This window comes from Equus quagga, chromosome 9 (genome assembly GCF_021613505.1).
Source record: "Equus quagga isolate Etosha38 chromosome 9, UCLA_HA_Equagga_1.0, whole genome shotgun sequence".
NCBI classification, from domain to species: domain Eukaryota; kingdom Metazoa; phylum Chordata; class Mammalia; order Perissodactyla; family Equidae; genus Equus; species Equus quagga.
Genome location: NC_060275.1, coordinates 5,053,182 through 5,075,283, shown reverse-complemented (window position 1 = coordinate 5,075,283; position 22,102 = coordinate 5,053,182). Strand labels below are relative to the sequence as shown.

Genomic DNA, 22,102 nt, shown 5'->3' with positions numbered 1-22,102 from the left:
ACTGCTGCCTTGGTATAATAAGTAGACCCAAAGCCTAAAGCGTTACTGGCAAATTTAGATTTTTTCCTTTTCCCTTCTCCTCCTCCTCCTTTTTAAAACGCTTGCCTGCTAGGGTGTTTGCTAGCTATGGCTGGTTCCTGGGGGAACAGCCAAGAGAGGGAGAAGCATGCAGAGGAGAGTGATAGAGTTTATTATCATGAAGTGTAGCTCTTCCTCAGACTAGCTCTACAGTGGCCATAGCAAGATTGAAAACTGGCTCAAACATCTGCGGAGTTCTTTGAAGCCTTCTGAAAAATAAAATGCATTTAGCATACAAATTATCATTGCAGTGACTGGGATAGAAATTTATAACTGAACCCAAGTTTCTGAAAGGGCCCCTTTGCCATCTAGTAACTGCAAACTTCAGCGACGAGGGGCCCTCGCCAATGGGAGTGGCTTGGGCAGGCGAAGGCAGCAGAGATCTTGTGTCCTGAGGGGAAAGTCCACTTGTACTGTTTGTCCAGACATATCTAAGTGAGGTGATAATTAACTTGCCATTAACCGTGTCACAGATGTACAGAAATTGGTGATGCAAGCAATACAATTCAAATGAGTTTTAATTAAACATTCTTTCATATAATAAAATACTTTTATTTCAATTTAGGAGGAAATTCTAATGCACCTATGGAGGTACCCATCTCTTTCTATTCACGGGATTGAGGGCGCCTTTGAGGAGCCTGGAGCTAAAACAGTCATACCTGGCCGAGTTATAGGAAAATTTTCAATCCGTCTAGTCCCTCACATGAATATGTCCGTGGTGGAAACACAGGTAACAAACGTGCATTGTTCTTCTGTCCAGCAGCGCCATTCCTGAGAGCCGGATGCCACACAGTAGTGAGCAGCTCAGTTGTTAGCGTTGAAGTATCATTTTTTTTCCAATACAGAAGGGACTGGAACAAATGTCAAGAAACCAATAGGATTTTTGTTGAGTAAAAATCTCTTTTCTCAATTATATGCAATTACAGTCATCAGACCAATAACCATTTGGAGTTGGAGTGATGGGAAATTTTTAAAAGTTAAATGGTGGATAAAAAGGCAAGATTGGTTTTACACACAGATGGAGAAGCTACTTGTCTACGGCTGGAGTGAGCCAGAAAATCTTTACCCCCAGCATTAGTTTGTCCATGATGTCTGAAATCAACCCCCTGAAAGCAGCCACCTTAATGAAAATGTTTGTGTCTGGAAGGAGGTGCGTGTCTAAAGTATCGACCTATCATCAGTGTACCTCAAGTTGAACAGAAGGTAGACTCTGAAGAAGGGAGCTCAAGGAATACCTCGGCGGCCTCTCTCCATCCACTGTCCACTTTTTTCGTCGTCTTAGCGCTAATTACATTCTCAAAGATCCTCCTTCCCCTCTGCGTCCCTCCGTTTTTTTCTTTCCATCTTTCCTCCCTCCTTCCCTTTCTGGATGGACTGTTGCTCCTCCTCACAGCACACACTTTACATGAGCGCAGGACGGTCTTCGTCTTGCTCACAGCTATGTCCCAGCACCTAAAACAGTTCCTGCCACGTAACAGGTGTGCCTTAAATGTTTGTTGAAGGGATGAATATTTCAGAGTATGGAGTTTTTCTCGGGTGGATTTCCATAGTGGCAATGGGAATGGAGCCCAGGGGAGAGAGAAAGATGCTGTCAATGAGCCTCCTTCACAGCTTAGTGTGCAATTGCTCCCACTTTTTGGAAATTTCCAAGTGTGTAATGTTCCCAAAATATTCATTAAGATACTAAGTCCAAAAAGAGGGATATTCAAATTGAGAAGTTCTACTTGTATTGTGTTTCATAATTACCTCAAACATTCATCATATTCATATTACCCATAACATCGTTCAAGGTTTCATAATTACCCAAATTCATAATAACCCAACATTAACAGTGAGACACTGTGGTCAGCGAGGGGTGGGGACAGGACCGGGATTGGAGGTTCTTGGGAGGGGTGGGAGTGAGAGCAAGTGTTTCTCACACTGGGTGAAGCTCTCGGTCCTGGAGACCCTGCTCACTCAGCGTCCTCCCTCTGGAAGAGCTAAGGGAAAATCAGAACACTTGAATGCGTCAGCTTGGGATTCCAATCAGTTTCTTGATACAAGGCTATGAGAGTAACTCAAAATTTTCTCTTACAACTGAAAATGTTACCTTTTAGGTAAAGCAGCATCTTGAATATATATTTTCCAAAAGAAATAGTTCCAACCAGATGGTTGTTTCTATGGCACTAGGACTACACCCATGGATCGCAAATATTAAAGATAATCAGTATCTTGCAGCAAAAAGAGCCATCAAAACAGGTTAGACTGATGCTATTTTGATTGCTGGTTTACACTGGGAACAAGGGGGTGGTACCCGGTGGGGCTGTAGATAAAGCAGACACTTTTAAAACTTCAATGTGGACTCTCCTTTTATATGGGCTGCATTACTGATGGTAAACGGTGTGGTTCAGGGCTCTTGATACACACTGTCTCATGAATCCTCCCAACAGCCTTCCCCAGGGTGCAGATTAAGGTGTGAAGAGATTAAATAATTTGCTGGAGGGCACTCAGCTAGAAGTAGCAAAGCCAGGTTCAAATTCACATTCTGGAGACCTGAATTTGGGGGAAAATGATGGACTTGGAAACCTCCCAACCCTCCTTCTGCAAAACTCATGGAAATATTGGCCGATACACAAAAACTTTTAAAAGCACAGCTGAACTTGCACGAAAGTAAAGGAAGTCCTCTGGGGTTAAAAATGAAGAAGCTAAGCTTTAGTGGAGCGAGCAAGCTGGCACTCGGCTGCCCTGCGGGACTTGCTCTTCCCGGTCACAGAGGTCTGGGTTTAATGGCCTCCAGACCTCCTTGGAGCACTAACTCTCTGTGTCTATGAGCACAAGGGACACGAACATCAAAAATTAGAGGACAAGTCCAACACTGAGAGCCGTACTTTACACAATCATCCCCCCTGCTCCCAATTGTAGCAGTATTTTACCAGTAAAATTTGGGGGTGAAGAAAAGAGGAAGAAGAGTTAGGAAGTTAAATGGAATGCCAGCTGAAGAGAGATGTGTGATTGAAATGTCAAGTTCAACGGTAAAGACATGAAATACAGGAAAATGCAGGAATGCATAAGGCACCTTTTTGTCTATTTGTGTGCTAAACCAGTTCTGCTAACAAAGCAGTCATGTGCCACATAACGAGTTTTTTGTTAACAATGGACTGCATGTACGACAGCGGTCCCATAAGATTAGTACCATATAACCTAGGCGTGTGGTAGGCCATACCACCTAGGTTTGTGTGAGTACACAACAATTAAACCACCTAACAATTAAATCACCTAACGATGCATTTGTCAGAATGTATCCTGTCGTTAAGCAATGCACGAGTGGACATTATCTTTATTCACATTCACACCTTGCTCTGTGGATACAGAAGACATGGCATGTTCTCTTTTGTGTCTTCATTTTATTTTTCATTCCCACTCCATCTCTGGCACCTTTACCTATAGCCTAGGTTTCAACTCCTCTCTTTCTAGACCCTAGGATACCCATTAAAACTGTTTCATGGGATACCTTGAAAGTTGAGTACAAACACTGCAACATTCAGGTGATAGTTGAGTACAGCGATTTCTTCATATATTGGTTACAAAAGAAACACAAAACACCAAAGAAATGTGTTCCTAATATTTAATATTAGTGTTTCTAATATTTAATTCATGAAGCAACCATAAAAGTAGGTAGGTACATCTTCTTGTGGTACTCCGGCCAAAAACACATGACCTCTTCCAATCGTGAAAAAACGTCAGACAAACCCAAATTGAAGGACATTTTACAAAACAACTGATCAGTACTCTTCAGCAGGGTCAAGTTCAGGAAAGACAAGGGAAGACTGAGAAACAGTCACAGACAAGAGGAGACTAAGGAGCAACGACAAAATGCAGTGTGGGATTCTGCATTGGATCCTGGTACAGCAGAAGGGAAAGAGTGAAATTCAAATAAAGTCTGAGTCTAGCTAATAATATTATCCAATGTTAATTTCCTATTATTGATAACTGTACAATAGTTATATAAGATGTTAACATTAGGGAAAGCAGAGTAAGGAATACATGAGAACTCTATACTACTTTTGCAACTTTTCTGTAAGTTTAAAATTAGTTTAAAATATTATTTAAAAATATTTCTTAAAAGTAAATAATAGTAAATAAGGCAACCACAGTTTTCTTCTTGGCTGTATTGACTATTTTAGAATATAAATTGCATGATATCAAGACGCTTACTTATCCCAGGCACCAAATTTAATGGTGAAAAAAAAAAAAAAGAAAGAAAGATAAAGTAAACACGACATTTGAGGAGATCACTGGGGGTAGTCTTGTCATTAATTTATTCAATGCCTTCTTTTCTTGTGTTTCAGTGTTTGGAACAGAGCCAGATATGATCCGGGATGGATCAACCATACCAATTGCCAATCTATTCCAGGATGTTTTCCAAAAGAGTGTGATGATGCTCCCGCTGGGCGCTGTGGACGATGGAGAGCACGCGCAAAATGAGAAAATCAACAGGTTAGCGGGTTCCTGAGGGGGCTGATCTCTCAGTGTGCAAACCACAGGGTGTCCACATCAGTAACCTTCCGACATGCTGCATATTTTAGATTGAATTTATGTCATCAAATCTTCCTGTTTAAATTGTAGACTACTTTTCCTCCATTATTTGAATGGAAATAACAGTTTCTCTTTATTTCTTCTTTTGTTAGGTGGAACTACATAGAGGGATCCAAATTATTTGCTGCCTTTTTCCTAGAGATGGCTAAGCTGCATTAACAATGACGGGAACCTTCCAGCTTACATCTGAGCTGCTGACAGATCCCCTCTCTCACACCCCTGGACAGGAATAGAATCTAAATATCCAGAGAATTTCAGTCCAGTAAATAATATTTTCCCTCTTTAATATGTGTTTGGACATTTGGACCAGTAATAAAATATTTTAAAGGTACAGACACTGGAAATGGTTTAATGTCTCTGTTGCACACCTCTCTAAAGTCACAGCTACCTTCAACAACTTGATTTCCCCAAGTCTGGCCGCAGTAGTCCCTGGACTGGACTCATTCTGCCCTTCCAGCACAAGGATGGTTCTTTGGTTAGACTTCTCTTGCCATTTGATTGGTGGAATTGCTCTAGTTTGCTGTGTCCTGAGGTGCTCATGACACATAATCATTCATCCACTGACTGTCAGTACTTATGTCACTGTTGCTTTCACCACACATTCCTTTTATACTGTTAATAAAACATTGGTCTACCCCACCGACTACCATGATTTCCCTGTGGGTTCATTTTCAGATGAGTTATTGAAGCGTGATACATATTAACTTCTTGCCTCCCCTTCACTTTTTCCTTTCTTGAAAAGTTTTGAAACAGAAATGACCAATATTCACATTCTTATGGCATTTGGCATTCCTTGTGAGAAGATGAGTATATCTTTATTCTAAGCCTCTTTACCTTTGCTGTGAGTGGTGCCAGCCCACCGCCCCTCCTGATCCTGTTCTGTCTCACTACCCCATCGGTAGAGGCCACTCTCCCTCCGACACCTGCGCACATGTAAATTCACCACAGCAGAATCAGTCCTGATGGAATTTCTCTCACCCCGTTGGAATTTTACTCAGTGACTACATCTAAATTGTTCAAAGCTTTAAATAGCATCAATTTTAGACAGAGAACTGATCAACCCTGACATCAGTAACACATCCCAAATTTAAAGCCATCAGCTCAGATTGCATTCATCAGTCATTTTAGTCGACCATCTTGTTTGGCTCGATTGGATGTGATGGTGTAAACAAATAAAAAAAGCATGTAATTTTTCTACAGCTAAGTATAAGTAAACAAATCACTTCAATCTTTATGAATTCACTATTTAAATAGCATTAATGGAGAAGAATTTAAGGGTTTATTAAAAATGTTTCTCTTATGATTCCAAATAAAAACAAAGTGCAACATATTCCATCTCTTTGTGGGTTCTTGAAATGTCAGTTTTAAAGCTTGCTGCATCATGTCTAAAATGGCTGGATCATGGGGCCAGCTTACCCTGCCTCTTGTCACAGAAACGGGACCCACCTGTGGCATCAGCCTCGCTGAGGCATCCATAAGGAGCCACTTCTTCTCTGGTGCTGGACAACATCAAATCCTCTTGGTTAAATATTTGCAGGTGTTTGGTACTCTTTACTATTTAAGCACAGTCCATGCTCGCCAGATTTGGTTGAATCTTGTGAGGTTTTCAGATTCCATGGACCTACCTGATGTATTTGGCAGAGTTCCCAAGGACTAACTGTGCAGGAGGTTTATGACGCCAATTTGTATTTTAAAAAGGGTATTCATAGTATTCAATTAACAAAAGTTGGTTGTAAAATATAACCATTTCTGAGCAATGGAACATCAGTTTTACCAAGTCACTAAATAATAAGATGTATTTGCTGATCTTCATTCCTGCTGAATCTCTGAGACCTGCAGTGTCTCGGTTAATTATTCAGCTGCCACGAGGTGAGGAGGGGAGGAGGACGAATGAGGTCATTGAATCTAGGAGATTCCAACCCTGGGATGCCTGAGTCCAGAGCCGTGGTTTTCTGCCTCCCCAGGTCATGATGGGTCTCCCCAGCTCTCATTGATGGGTCCCCATTTTCTACCCAAACCCAAGCCATGTGGCTACCTGGGTCTTGCTGTGGTTTGGCAGCCAGATAGGAAGTATTTTCCATATAGATTACATTCAGAGGGACGACAGAAATCTTCCCAGTTATTAGCCATAAGACCAATTAACCAGTAATAAGAAGACAAAGAGGATGGGGATAGAGACATTTAAGTATTTGCTTTAAAAAATTTTATCAAAGAAGCATATGCACATGGATAAAAATGACCACCCAGTATACTTATTGGGAGTATATTGTGACATGATCAGGAGGGGACGTCATCGTATTGAAGGAGGGCAACATGTCAGGTTTGGGACTGTCCAGGTTTGGACTGTCAATTAGATTTGGTAGATGCTCTTATGGAAGATAATGAGGACCAGGAATGTTCTTGGTTTTATGTTGTATTCATAAAAATAAACCTTGTGTGAGTGTGTGCTAGACAGTGCAAGAGCCCTGTGGTGACACACATTCTCTGCACTTGCAGCTGGAGGAGGGCAGTGGGCCACAGACACACAGAGAACCTGGTCTGGGCTTCTTCTCACTCCACATGTTCATTCCAGTGCATCCCTCCCTCAGCCTCTGTGTTAGCCAGACACCAGCCCAGCCCAGCCCAGTCCCCTCTTCTGAGAACTGGACCTTGATCCTCCTGCATATTTCATATCTGAAACTCGACTCGTCCAAAATGGAAACTTTCATACATCGTCTCGAACCTGTTTCACCCTGGTATTCCTTGCCTTGGTAAGTGGGCCACTGTAATCCTGAATCTTCTTTGACACTTCCCTCTCTTTCAAATTCAATTCGATATCAAAACCAGTTACTCCATTTCTCAAAAGCCACCACTTCTTCCATTTTCACCATCACCTCCCATAGCCTGTAAGCCATATCCTCTATAACTTTTGCTGAGTTATTGTGAAAGCCCCTACCTAATCTCTTTGCTTTCATGGCAGCCCTCTCCAATGTATGTGTCACATTGCAGACTGCACGTCCCTTTTCTCCTGCTTAAAATCCTACAGCGGCCATAGGGTCTTAGCATGAAGTCCAACATCGCAATAGGATCTACGAGTCTGGCCCACTCGGTTCTCTGCTTACTCCTCTAACCTCACTACATATGTCCCAACAATCCCATCCTTCTAAGCCTTCTGGTTTCTCAAATGAACTGAGATCTCACCTGCACCAGAGCCTTCTCTGATTCCCTCCCCAGCCCTGGAACACTACCTGTCCTCTTGGTCAAGCTAGTCCCCCCACAACGCCAGACTCCACGTTATTCTTCAGATCTCAGCTTAGTTGCACTTTTTCAGGAAAGACTTTTCTGATTCCTCCTGAGCGGGTTAGGTGTCCCTGTTCACCATCACAGTCTCCATAGTTCCACTGTAGCGTTTCAGAACATCTTTTAAGAAACTACCAGCTCCCCTTCTAGACTGTAAATCCCTGAGTGCAGAGACTGTGTCTGTTTTGTTTATTGTGCTGTCGCCAATGTTCCAGGCATGTTGTAGGTTTTCAGGGAACATTTATATGATAAACTAATGGAAACCTCAAGACTTGTTGGTCCGTCTACAGGATGCCACGCATTCCCATAATTTATGTACATCTACCTTAGTAGACTTACAGCTTCATAACATCAGATTCCATTTCCAACTAATCTCTGCACTTCATGGGCCCCGTGAAGTCCATTGCACACAGTAGGTGCTCAATATTGCTTACTAAAATCTTCCTTTTGACTCTGCGGCTGCATTTTTGGGGTGTCCTCTGCCAAGCCTGCTGTCTCCTGCCTGGACTTCCATATGCTCTTTGCCTCACATCATTCCTGGTTGAAATCATCTTGAGAGCAGCTAGTACTGGGAAAAAAGCACATAAAACAAGTCATGCTGAGGTGCCACTGACTGATAACAGCTCCTGGGGATCCTCCCAGGCAGCGCTTGTGACGTCACAGGGGTCATGCCTAAATTCAGAAGTCACAAACTGGAAGCCTAGGAGGCCCATGGGCTCCCTTCAGTCTGTTTCCTGCAGCCTTCACAATGTCCTAAGCACTTCTGAGATGGACGCCAGCATTTCAGAATCGGCAGACTTCACACAAAGGATTTCTCTTGAGCAATCACAAGGTTGGGTAACACTGACCTGCCATTCCTGGAGGGTGATGATCAGCTGAGCTGAGAGGCTGTGCTAAGCACAGTGCCTGGCCCATAATACGTGCTCAACAAACTTCTGAGAAGTGGAATAAGAAGGAAGCTTATGAAAGAAGAAGACAATGCTATTCTATCCGGCTTCTCACTTCTACTGACAGCTGCTATCACTTAAAAAACAAGTCCCCAAACAAACGCCATTTTATGATAGGGCCAAATGATCTTTAAATACTATAATTTTAAAAATCTAGTTTTAAATGTATTCAATTTATCTAGCTATTATTTTTAACGTTATTTTTAAATTCAAGTTTGAATATTAATTGAACATGTAATAGCTAAAGAATTAAATAATGATTTGAGGTCTTGATTATACAAGATGAAGTAAAACATTTGTTCGTGTGATAATGTACCTACAGTTAGCTCTACTATGGTTGAGTTACCTATCTGTTATACCACTGTCTTTCGTGACAACCACCAGTACAACTTAAACCAGGGCCTCACACTTGCACACATTATTTCTGTTCTTTTACTGACCAACCCTGTGACATCTACGTTCTAGTTTGTAGACCACTTGGCAAGTAAGAAAGGTAATCTTCCTCTTCACTATATTGAAAAAAACTTTCCTCTTTAGGAAACAAGCACTGGGAGGCAGAGGCTAGGTTTGGTATATTCCATGCTTTGCTCAGCTATCCAAAGGCTCAATCAATCGATGAAGTACGGAGACAGAAACACAGGGGATTTTCTGAAGCAAAGTGATGTATTTTTTTCCCCAGCACAATGTGGAAGAGAATGGATGGTAGGTGTAATGACTATAATTTCTTAGCAGTCATGATAAGTAAATAAATGCTTCTGAACTTTTTTAGTTTGGGTAGATTGAAGAGAAAAAACTATCATTACATGGAAAAATTTTATTTAAAAACATTATTCTAGTGTAATTTCTTACTCAGAATGAAAAAAGATGTCAGAGAAATTATGCCTCTGACTATAATAGAAAGTATGAAGTTTTAAATCATCTCACCTCCCACACTGAAATTCATCAAAACAGCATTCCAAGAGAACTTAGATTTAAAATTTTAGTGTGGGTGGTTAAGTGTTCATAGCATATTCTCACTGTTATTGTAGGTAGGCATATGAATGTAATGGCAGAAAATGTTAATTTAAAGGAAATTAGAACTTTAAAGGGCACTGTTCAAGTAAATTAGTCATCAAAAATGGTTAGTCACTAAAAATGACCAGTGCTTCCTTTCAAATTTTAAATAATTATACTCAAATAAAGGAGGCTATTGAGACTTTATTTAAAACCCCACTGGAAGAACCAGAAGGCAGAGTTCAGGTCTACCACATCAGCACAAAGGCAGGGGACGGAGGTGCTGCAAAGGAGATGGAGTCACAGAGGGGAAGGACCCAGTCCTGCATACTCTGCCTAAACCTCTGGATAACCTCTGAACTGTGCATGTGTGAGGCAGAGTCAAGCCTCCCAGCCAAGGCCAAGGGAAGTGAATGAGATTTCACTTGCTACCATGACAAGAGAGACAAAGGACAGAGGATTAACAGAGCCAAAATAATGGCCTGTTAAAACAATAACAACAACAAACAACCTCTTCAGAGGAATCTCTGCAGTATATTGCTCATATGTCTAGGATACAACTCAAAATTACTAGACATCTAAGAAAGAGGAAAACATGACTCATAATCAAGAGAAAAGAGGAAATGAATGAAGATTAACCTTAAGATGATTCATATGCTGGAATTAGCAGACAAAATGTCAAAGCAGCTATTATAACTTTGCTCAAAGACATAAAGGAAAATATGCCTTTAATAAGTGAACAAATAGAAAATCTCATCAGAGAAATAGAAATTATAAGACAGAATCAAATAGAAATTTTAGAACTAAAAGATACAATATCTGAAATAAGAAAAAAATCACTAGCTGATTTTAACAGACAAATGGAGATGACAGAAGAATCAGGGAACAGAGAAGATAGATGAATAGAAATTATCTAATCTGAAGGTCTGAGAGAAAAGAAGAATGAAAGCAAAGCAGAAAAGGACAGAGCCTCAGTGCGTTGTGATTAATATCAAGAGCTGTAATATATATTTACTTGGAGTTCAAGAGAAAAAGAGAGAAAATGGAGAAGAAAAATATTTGAAGAAATAATGGCCGCAAATTTTCCAAACTTGGTGAAATACATAAATTAACAGATGTTAAAAGCTCAGAAAACCCCAAGCAGGATAAATATGAGGAAAATCATGCTTAAGCATATCACGATCAAACTGATGAAAGCCTAAAATAAAGAGAAAAATTTGAAAGTAGCCAGAGAAAAATGACAAATTACATATAGAGAAACAGGAAAGGGAGGAAAGATCTGAATGACCTCTGCTCATCAGAAACAAATGGAGGCCGGAAAACATGGAAAGATATCATCTTTAACAAACACCTCTTGTGGGCAGCAGATGGGGCTAAGATATTCTTTTTAATTCATTCTGGCAATCTCTTCACATTAAATGGAGTATTTAATCATTAATATTTAATGAAATTATTAATGTAGTTGGATTAAAGTCTTTTCACTTTACTATTTGTTTCCTATGCTTCATTGATAACTTTCACCTATAACTCCTTTTGGAAATTCTTTAAATTATGTAAGAAAATAAAGGAGAACAAGATAAAAAATGAGCGAAAAAATAGGAATTGTTGTTAGTGCCATAGAATCAATTCCAACTTGTAGCGACCCTGTGTACAGCAGAGTGGAAACCTGCCTGCTCCTTTTGTGCCATCCTCTCACCTTCTACTGCTATATCAGACAACGCTCCACTGCTATTCATAGGGTTCTCATGACCAACTGCTTGGAAGTGGCCAGCTAAATCCTTCTTCCTAGTCTTAGTCTGGAAGCTCCGCTGAAACCTGTCCACCATGGGTGACCCTGCTGGCATTTGAAATACTGATGGCATAGCTTTCAGCATGACAGCAACATGCAGCCGCCACAGTATGACAACTGACAGGTGGGTGGCATACTTCCTTAACTAGGGAATGAACCTGGGCCACGGTAAACAATAAAGCAAATATGGTAAAATGTTGACAGCTACAGAATCCTTATCTGGAGAAGACACAGGAGTTCTTTGCACTTTTCTATCATTTTTTAAGTCTGAAATTATTTCAAAATAAAAAATTATAAAGCAAAAAGACGTCAGAAATTAAATGCTCTCTAAATTCTAGTTTAGCGTGAATGATTAGATTGTAAGAAGAAAATTAAATCTATTATTCTTGCATTTTTTTTATAATTGGGGAAAACTCTCCATCGCAAAGTCAAAACTGTTCTTGCATCCGTCGGATGTTTGGTGCAGGCTGGGTGGGAGGAGCAAAAGCGAAACTCAACAGTAGTTAATCTAAGGCAGAACTCCAGAGTTAGGGGATCAGAGGAGTGAGAGTATGCACTAGACAATATTATTCACTGCTCTTGGTCTTGGAAGAGAAGATTCTGGTTTGAGTTCCTGTCTAAAGAAACAACATAACACAGTGCAGTGGTTCCCAGCCTTTGCTGCACATTCGAATCACCTGGGGATCTTTAAGAAGTACTAATGCTTGGGTTCCTCTTCTCCTGCCCCCAACTTTCTAATTTAATTGCTACGGGGTGTGATGTTGGCAGTGGGATTTTGCAACGTTCCTGAGGTGATTCTAATGTCCAGCAACTTGGAAACCACTGGTGTAGTGGTGCAAGCATGTTGAATGGGCTCCAGATCAAATCCAGACTCCAGATTTTGCCAGTTGAATAATTCTGGGCAAGACAGGTCATCTCTCTGAGCTCTAGTTTCCTTAGCTGTAATGAAATTAGAACATGTTTATTGCAGGGTTGTTGGCAGCAAAGTGACAATATGTGTAAAGCACTTAGCATAGCGTCTGACACACAGCAGATGCTCAACACGTGCTATATTTGTTTTTGTTATTTTAATATTCTAACATTTCTTCCATTTATAAATGAGAGAGAAATCTTCTACACATCATCATTTCTTAAAGAGGAATATTAGGAATCAACTTATTTGTGCCGCTGGGGTACATATGATGCAATTCCAAATTGGGATCTTCCTTGCTCTGCAGCTGAGGTCTGTTGCTAGGAAATGTCCAGTTACTGGAAGATGAGGCCTCCTGGCTGTGAGAACAGAGGTCATGATGCATCCTCAGTTAGTACTAGTACATCTTAAATCTCCACGGAGAAAGCTGGATGTCACATTGTCTCTGCACTTCCTTCTACCTCATCGACTGAATGTATTAAAATTAGGTACTCAAATTTATAAAGATGAAATCAATCATATTCTGTTGTAATAACTTACTTAAGCTATTGGCTTCCTACCCAGCATCCACTTTCCCCTTTCTTCCTAATTCTTATTTTGTTCATGTATCCACCCCTTTCCCACACAGCCAAGTGCTACAGGGAAAGCTCACACCTTACCATGATCCACGTAGGCCCCAGAGGTCTGAAAGATTAGGATGGGCACAGGAGCCAATGCTGGCTGTGAGTTTGAGAACGGTTTGCTGCTGGGGGCATTTGGGAAAACTTTCTTCTCTCTGAAGAGAAAACTCATAGGAAAACAAGCTCTCTTTTCTTCTTGGGACATTTTTTCTGTCCAGGTGTGATGCCTGGAATCACTTTACCCTGAAGTTGAATCTGACATTGAGAATCAAAGAGCAGAGAGATGAAAAAAGTCTAAGTCCTTGGTACCGAGATTCGGCTACTGAGTCAATCAATGAAGCCTCCTCTACCTCTGGACTCCACGTTTTGTGAGCCGAAAAACCTTTTTATTGATTAAGTCAGTGGTGGTTGTATTTCTATTATCTGCAGCTAAAAGCCTCCCGGTACAAATACTTTGTGCATGTGTGTCATCCTGCAACTATTTCACATTTCCTCATTTTCGAAGCAGTGATACATTTTTAATTTGTATAACTTTCTACAGTTTAAAAAGGTTTTCTCAAAAAATTGAGGTTATGATAGTTTACAACATTGTGAAATTACAGTTGCAGATTATTATTTGTCAGTCATCATATAGGTGCACCCCTTCACCCTTTGTGCCCACTCCCCACCCCCTTTTCCCCCTGGTAACCCTTAATCTGTTCTCTTCGTCCATGTGTTTATCTTCCACATGAGTGGACTCATCCAGACTTTGTCTTTCTCTCTCAGGCTTAATTTGCTTAACATAACACCCTCAAGGTCCATCCATGTTGCTGTGAATGGGACGATTTTGTCATTTTTTATGGCTGAGTAGGATTCCATTGTATATATATACACCGTATCTTCTTTACTCAGTCATCCGTTGATGGGCACTTAGGTTGCTTCCCTGTCTTGGCTATTGGGAATAATGCTGCAATGAAGATAAGGGCACATGAGTCTCTTTGGAATTGCTGATTTCAAGTTCTTAGGATAGATACCCAGTAGTGGGATGGCTGGGTCATATGGCATGTCTATTTTTACTTTTTTGAGAAATCTTCATACTCTTTTCCATAGTGGCTGCATCAGTTTGCATTCCCACCAGCAGTGTATGAGGGAAAAATGTTTTTTTACATTAATGATCTTGTAATTTACAGTCTTTGAAGTAGATATTATCACAATTATTATTACCATTTTACTGATAAGAAAAACTCAGGTTCAGAAGGTTAACAAAATAGTAGTAAATGATGAAACAAGACATCGTGTCTATTTGATTCAGTCTGTTTTTCTCTATAGACTGTCATTAATCCCTTCACGTTTTCATTTCTCCATGGCACATGCCAGGAGCGAACTTCTCACCCCTCTGAAGTTGGGTGTGGCCACGTGAGTTGCCTTGGCCAATGAAATGTGAATAGGTGAGAACTATTTTACTTCTGTGCTGAAGCTTTCAGAACCCGCACGAGAGTCAGTGTCCGCTCTCCCTCTAACCCACAAAGTGGAGGTTCCAAGAGCGCGGGTCCCATGGGGGGGTGTCAGGGAGTGCAGTGTCCAGCAATATCGTGCTAGACTTGAGGTGGGAATAGACTTGGGAGAGATCTGGGATGGTTGTTAACACAGTGTTGCTTAGTCTTTCCCGACTGGTGCATTCATAGAGTTAAAAAAGCTGTAACACTTTGTTTAAAAAAAATTTTTTTTAATTGCAGTAGCATTGGTTTATAACATTGTATAAATTTCAGGTGTACATCGTAATATACTTCAAATTCTGTGTAGATTACTTCATGTTCACCACCCCAGACCACTTTGTGTTTAAACCACGATAGTTTAATTCAGTTCCTATTAGGCATCTCCATTCTAAATTTTTCTCTTAGCAAGTTTTGTAAATTTCATGCAGGAATAGCAAATTAATTGGCTAATTAGACATAAAATGTATATAGTTCTCATTAAAACAGGTTTTATATTTAGGCTAACTAAACTGTAACTCCTGATACTGATAGGCCTCTTTGATATGAGACAAACAGACATATTCAATGTTTCTCAACATTCTCTGTGTGTTTGAAAATGCTGCTTTGATATGGAGACGATGTGGGAGTGAAGTTCTGGCGCCTTGTCTGTGCAGCATCTCCCTCTTGCCAGGGAGTCTCTTTACTGGGACTACATCCTGGCCACAGGGCCAGATTAGCAGGAGCAGTGTGTGTGGGAGAGTAAGCGTGGGACATCAGAGAGGCAAACAGTCACCAAAGTTAGCCAGTACAGGCAGAACTAGGGAATAATACGTCACTTCTTTGAGCTTCATTTTTCTCATCTGTAAAACAGAAATAATATACTTATTTAGAGAGGTTATAAGGTTTGCAGCCTACTACCTGGCATTTATGGAACAGTTGGTATATTATAATTTCTTTTGTACATTTAAAAAATTTTTCTACCTGCTATATTATAAACGTGTTTACTATTCATTATCTAATGGAAATCACATACCTACTAAAAGATGTAAATCTATCAATTGCTTTATTTCCTCAAACGTGATGAGCATAGCTTTTTTTACTTACGAAGTTTCAAACCTTCACTCTGTGTTTTTCCTTTATAACTCCCTTAGACTGCAGGTGTACTAGATTTGGTAATAATACTTCTCTATCATTTAAGTTGCTTCATGGTGTGAGCAAAAGAAAACTAACTGAATAAAAGGATCTGATCCAGGCTAATGCAAGTGGAAAGTTCTGAGCGGGGCTGGCTTTGCTTGAGGCTTAAACCAGGCTGACCTGTCACCAAGAGCTCTCCACCTTCACCAGGCATCTGTGCAGCTATCCATGTCAAACATGACTCAGAGGAAACCTTGTTCTGAAGGTCACCCTTAGAATCAGAAAATTAGTTCTTAATGAGACCCATGGAAGCTCCTAACTGGAAATGAGGGATGTTTGCGTTGTTGGCGAGACGGCACCCTCACTACTGAGAGCTGAGGTGGCCCTGCTGATTGAACAGTAATGACTGTTCCATTGTTATGTTTCCTTTTGTTAAAGATGAGCAGATTAAAACTAAACACGATGAAGGCAATAACATATCAATTTGTACTGGGAAATTCCAATTCTACATAATGCTTAAGTATACTTTAATTTTTTATGATAGAAATATTACAGTAAACTCTGAAAATTTAAATGATTTAAACCATCTCTTTCACCAATGATATACCGTTTCCTCATCTTTCTTTAAAATTCCATTAGGTTCCTCCACCCCAAAAGTATTCATACTCATCGGCTACCTCTCCCTTACTGGAATTGTTGATGCGCAGGGCCACTGCTGCAAAGCATGCACCAAAGAGCGGGAGAGGCCATGAATAAGACACTCATGGAGTACACCCCAATAAATCCACATGCTTGAATTCACAGTATTTGAATTTCAAAACTATGCAATTTTTTTTTTTAGGTTAATTTGTGGCAGAGAAAGAACTATGACCGAGATGTTCTTATGCTGTGTCAGAGAGGGATCTGAGGATAATCCTCAAATCAATGATGCCCCCACCTCCACCCCTTGCTAATGGCTCCAACTCTGGCTCAGGAGTGTTGTGGAAATATTTACGAGGACAGATTAAGGCATGTAAAAACATTCACATTCGTCAGAAAAAAAATCCTCATCTCTGGGAGCAGTCTAAGACAGCAAGGAAAGGCATTAGCTAAAAGTGTAAGGATAAACATTTCTTTGAGAAAACTTGTCTACAATATGAAGAAACATCAGTCAATGAATAGAGAGTACGGTTCAAACACAGTGGGTGGAGAAGCTCCATTTCAGAGGAAAGTGACAAGGATGGGAGCTCCAACACTGGCAGAGAGTCCAGCAGCTCTAACCAATCAACAGAAGGGATAAAATCTTTGAACAAACTAACGTATGGGCTCCAAGACTTTCCAGGAAACATTCTACCGCTGGCTCTTCTGCCTCTCAGCGCAAAAAAGTTGCTTGGCCCCCCACCCTGGGATCGCCATCCCTCCAAATGCTAGACAAGAGTTAGACAAGTGTCAGACCACTCCTGTTTTATAGCAACCTTGTAAAAATAAATTAAAATTTTATCTTGTGGTTACATAAAGGTGCAGGGAAAACAATTTTTAAAGAAGTCTCAACGTTTTATACAGATATAAAGAGTTGTCTATCTATCTATATCTAGATACACACACAACTTAAAAACTCTCAGGACTTCTTTATATATAAATTTTCCTAATGAGACACAAAAAAACAGAATCAATTTTTTCCTATACTCTTGGGTTTTTCTAGAGGATTGCATGACATATTCAGCGCTAAATAAACCATAGTTACCAACATTATTAGTATTATCTGATAGAACAAAGTCCTTCAACGAGAGTAACAGTATTAGACACTATTACTACAATACAGGAATTTTAGAAACTCTTCTACTACTAGAATCTCAAAAGAAAGGAACTTTACCCTAAATAACTCATTTAATACATGAGGAAAATGAGGTCAAATTGACTTCCTTAATGTCACATTATGATGTAAAGGTCCTCTTTCAGCAAAATAATGGATGATGGAACTGAAAAAATAAACTCAGATTTTATTTCACTGCTCAAAGGAATATGAAATGTAAATTAAACGCCCAAGGTAAGAAAGGTAGCAAGATCAATCACCCGACCGCCAACACGCTTAGTCCACACGGAGAACTGCGCTAGCTGCTGTCGGCAAGACATTTGTCACCCTGTCATACAAGACCAGCACTGTTGAAATAGATCCTGAAAGATTGTGTTAATAAGTACTACATTTTCAAGTAAACTCTAAGTAAATTTCAAGTGAACTCTTCGAAGACAGAATCTAGTTTTATTACCTTTTACTTAACCAGGCACCCAGTAAATGTTGGTTAATGGAATAAATACAACATTAACAGGCTGGTCAAGTGTTCTAAGGAAACTGTTTTCCATGTGCTTCTCTAGAACTTTTCATTACCTATCACCAAACGGAGTCAGCCTGGTGGGCTGGAACAGGCTGACTCTGGAGTTTAAAGCCGAGGTCCCCCTTTACTAGCTGTGTGATCTTGGAATGGCTATTTGACTCTTCTAAATTGCAATTTCCTACTGTGGATGACAGACATGAGAATTCATGTGAATCACAGTGAGAATTCGACCAGATAACGTCTATGCAAAATACTGCATAAAACAGTATTAAAAATGTTATCACCCGAATATTCTGATTTTTTAAAATAGAATTGAGCTGGAATTGGCCTTAGAAATGATCTGGTTTAGAAAGCCTATCATTATTATAAGGTTATGATTGTCCCACTGTAAGTTATCTTTCTAAGTACAAATCTGATTATTTAACAGATTTCCCTATGCCCGCAAGATAAAGTCAAAACTCCTTAGCAAGCCCTAGATTCACAACCTGACCCCCAGTGGGATACTGCTGCCCATCTCTAGACACAATGTCTTTGTCACTGCACTTTTCAAGCGGTGGTCTTCCCTCCTAGATTGAGAGTTTTCAGACAGTCCACGCTCGTGCTCGTGTAAGGGGCGGGAGGGGCTGGTGACGGCCACGACCCGGTGGTGGTCGTGCCTCACTTTCTTCCTAACAATCCTTGCGCTGTGCCGTTAACGTTTATGAAAACAGTCCGTGCAGGAACGTTGTAAACACCCAAAGCGTTTCCAGCCTTTGTGGCCAACTGGCGAACAACCCCATTCAGCTTTTCGCCTCCCCGTTAGGATCAGAATTCGGCTGGCGACTTCCTAGGGTCTGCGACTCCGAGGACCCCTGCTAGGAGCACCCAAAGGCTGTTCTCCTAACCCGGAGGTGCGCACGCGCCTGGCACAGCAGGAAAACCTCGCTCCGTTAGAGGAGGCCTCAGAGGCGCCGGGCACCGCTCGGGCCGGTGGAGGCGGAGGCCGGCCGCCCGCCCCGCAGGCCTCCGGCTCCCGCCCGGCCCGGGCGCGTCCGTTTCTCCCGTACCGCCCTCGAGGTTCTTTACCGCGGGCGGGCGAAGGGGTGGAGTGAGGAGAGATGGAGAGGGAGGAGGCGGGATCGCCCGGGGGTTACCCGCTCGGGGAGCCGCTGGAAGTCCCAGGTGGCCTTCCCGGTCACACGCCGCCAGGCTCTCAGCCTGACGCGCGTCTCCCCTTCCTTCGGTTGACTCCTTCGGCTTTCCGTTTTCCTCTTGGGGAGGGGTGGGACTTCCGGTTTCATCTCCGAGGGACTTCTGCCAAGAGCTGATGGACAAAAACAAGACGGCATACGGTCCGCTGGCCACTCGGGGCAGGAAAAGGGAATTCGATGTGGGTTTTACTAGGCCAGTTCCGAGATCCTGTTTTTCGGTCGTGGTGTCCAGTGCTCGGACCACGACAGAGTCGTCCGGGGAGCCGCCGGAAGTCGCTCAAAAGAGGCAGGAAGTCCCTCCCCTTCCTCCCAGAGGGAAGACGGTGAGCCGGAGGAGTCAGTCAGAGGGGCTAGCAGGAGCGATTCCGTCGGCAAACAGGTAAGTTATTCTCTGGCCGGGGCGGGGGGTTTGGAGGCGGGGACCGTCCAGCGTCTGCGCGGGGCCTGGGGGCGGTGGCTTGAGGGCTCGGGCCCGGGCGGCTGGGCACCGGGAGCCCCGCCAGGACCCTTCGCTCTTCCTCCTCCCCCCTCCCCCCGCCTCCGCCCCTCCCCGCTCGCCGGTCCCTCCCGACGCCGCCCAGACTCGCCCGACACCCGCCCGCCGCCCGCGCGGCGTCGCCGCCGCCCTGCCCCCGCCGCCGCCCTGCCCCCGCCCTCACCTGCTCGCTCCGCGAGCCGGGCTCCCGGGGACCCGGCGGGCCTCCGTTTCCCCGTGGGCCCGGCCTGTCAGCGCGGGAGCGGCGCCCCGGGCGCCCCACGCACCCCTGCACGCAGTCGGGGTGCTTCCGACCGCCCGGCTTCTCCGGCTGGAACGCACGCTCCCAGGCGGGGAGCTGCCCGGTGTCGGTTTATAGTCCGGGCGGTGGTGTCCGTGGTCTCCCGCCCACTCCCTGTTTTCCCCAGCGCACCGATGCGCTGCTGCCACCCGCGCCTCCTTCGGTTGAGGATGCTGGTGCCCGAGAGCACCACGCCTGGAAGTGGACGGTCTTGGCCACTCAGGGTCCAGGTGCTCTCAGCAACTAGCAGGAGACCCCAGGCTGCCGCACGTCGCTGTTGGCAGCAGCGGGATCGTCCCTGGAGATACCCACCTCTTCCTAGTCGGCGAGCACGGCCTGAGTGTGCGTGCCCGCTTTCTGGAGCTTAGTCCGGGGGAGATGGGTGCCAGGAGCTGCTGACCCCTGTCGGTTGCGTTGAGTTTTGAATAGCCTGTGTATTTCGTTGGGGAGTTCTGGACTAGGACATCTTGGCAGGGTTGGCATCTACGGACACATATGTAGGATTATTTTATAGGTAATCATAGCCCGAATGGTGATTGAGTTAGAACTTTACAGTCCGTGCCAGTGGAACTAGTTACAGTATGCACCTGGTTTGCGGTGAAGCGTTAGTCCAGTTGCAGCACTGCCTGGGGAAGGTCGCTAACACGTATTGATTAGAACATCGTTAGGAGAGCTCATTTGATATATACTCTGTATACTTCATGTAGCACGGCAGCCTTGTAGGGTCGGAATTACTATTCCCTTTTCACAAACTGAGACTAAGGTTAAACAATTTGACCAAAGTTAAGGTCAGGATTAAAATCTCAAGTGTTTGTTACTCATTGTTTTTCAAGTTTGCTACATGTAAGGTTACTAACTCCTGCTGGCACGTCTGAAAAACAGTGAGGCAAGGCTCTCGTAGCTGGTGTCTTCTTGCCTGACATGTAAGGCAGGTGTGATTATTACTGATAATACAGTGGCTCCTGGTGCCTTTTTAAAAAAACCTGGTTATTTTGGAATAATTTCAGATTTACAGAAAAGCTGTGAGATAGCACAGAGAGTTCCACTTCCATTCAGCAAAGCAAAGTGGCTCCACTTCATCAAACTGCTTCATGCCAGTCACCATTCTAGGTGCTGGAGAGAGTAACACGCTGCCCTAGATGATTTCAAAGTCTGGTGGAAGAGACAGATCCATAAACAAATATAGTGCCTTTTGCTCAGTGCTGAAATGGAGAAAGGGGAGCACAGAGTAAATTATGTCTGACTGCCTGGGAAGGAGTGGCGCGAGCTTGCAGGATACAGCATTTGAGTTAGGTCTCAAGGATTAGTGGGTATTCACTTGATTGATGGGACATTTCTGCCAACATTCATTCTAACTAGGTTTGTGTTATTAGAAGAGAACTCTCTAACCTTTATAAAACGGACTCTTCTTATTTGATTCTCCTCTCTCCCTCTTTCTCACATCTCCTCTGAGAGGTTTTTGTCATAGTTTCCACAGGTTGTGAGAAGAATCCCGGTTTATAAATCCGTGAAGAGGAGATGAAATTAAGCTGTGTTTCTTAGTAATGGAAGTATCTAGATCTGTACATTTTAAAATTCTTTCTCTTTCATAGTTGTTAAGTACTTCAGTGGTCTGATCACACACATTCTTTACGTGAGGATGGAGCACAGTTCTGCTGAACTATGCCCACACCAGAGGGGTATTTTGAGTGAGTGTGTTGGTCATTGTGGGCTGCTCTAGGAAAACACCATAACCCCAGGTGGCTGAAACAACAGTCATTTACTTCTCCCGGTTCTGGAGGTTAAGTCCAAGATCAAGGTGCTGATTCCTGGTGAGGCTCTTCCTTGCTTACAGACAGCCACCTTCTTTCTGTGTCTTCACGTGGCAGAGATGGAGAGAGAACTCTGGTCTCTCTTCCTCTTCTTCTAAAGACGCTGATCCCGTCTTGGAGACCCTACCGTTCTGACCTCATCTAAACCTAATTAGCTCTCAAAGACCTTATTTCCAAATACCATCACATTGGTGATTAGGGCTTCGGCATAAAAATTGTGTGTGTGTGTGGGGG

The 22,102-nt window shown here is 42.7% G+C and overlaps 3 protein-coding genes across 8 annotated transcripts in view; 2 read left to right on the top strand and 1 right to left on the bottom strand.

Moving 5' to 3' along the window:
* The window catches only part of CNDP1 (carnosine dipeptidase 1), a 28,707-nt gene extending 23,551 nt beyond the window's left edge, over positions 1–5,156 (top strand). The window contains exons 9-12 of the mRNA XM_046670888.1: positions 644–808; positions 2,175–2,316; positions 4,407–4,554; positions 4,746–5,156. Coding sequence (XP_046526844.1) covers positions 644–808; positions 2,175–2,316; positions 4,407–4,554; positions 4,746–4,812 — 522 coding nt within the window. The 3' untranslated portion in view covers positions 4,813–5,156. The remainder of the gene's footprint in view (positions 1–643; positions 809–2,174; positions 2,317–4,406; positions 4,555–4,745) is intronic.
* A 9,176-nt stretch (positions 5,157–14,332) lies between these two features.
* Positions 14,333–22,102, bottom strand: part of LOC124244941 (uncharacterized) — a 10,893-nt gene continuing 3,123 nt past the window's right edge. Inside the window, exons 2-4 of the mRNA XM_046671998.1 lie at positions 19,941–20,290; positions 19,157–19,394; positions 14,333–15,505 (exon numbers count right to left, since the gene is read on the bottom strand). Coding sequence (XP_046527954.1) covers positions 15,419–15,505; positions 19,157–19,394; positions 19,941–20,290 — 675 coding nt within the window. The 3' untranslated portion in view covers positions 14,333–15,418. The remainder of the gene's footprint in view (positions 15,506–19,156; positions 19,395–19,940; positions 20,291–22,102) is intronic.
* The window catches only part of ZNF407 (zinc finger protein 407), a 208,456-nt gene continuing 205,746 nt past the window's right edge, over positions 19,393–22,102 (top strand). For all 6 annotated transcript variants that reach the window (XM_046671441.1, XM_046671440.1, XM_046671439.1 and 3 more), the window contains exon 1: positions 19,393–19,660. The gene's annotated coding sequence lies outside the window, so the exon portion shown is untranslated. The remainder of the gene's footprint in view (positions 19,661–22,102) is intronic.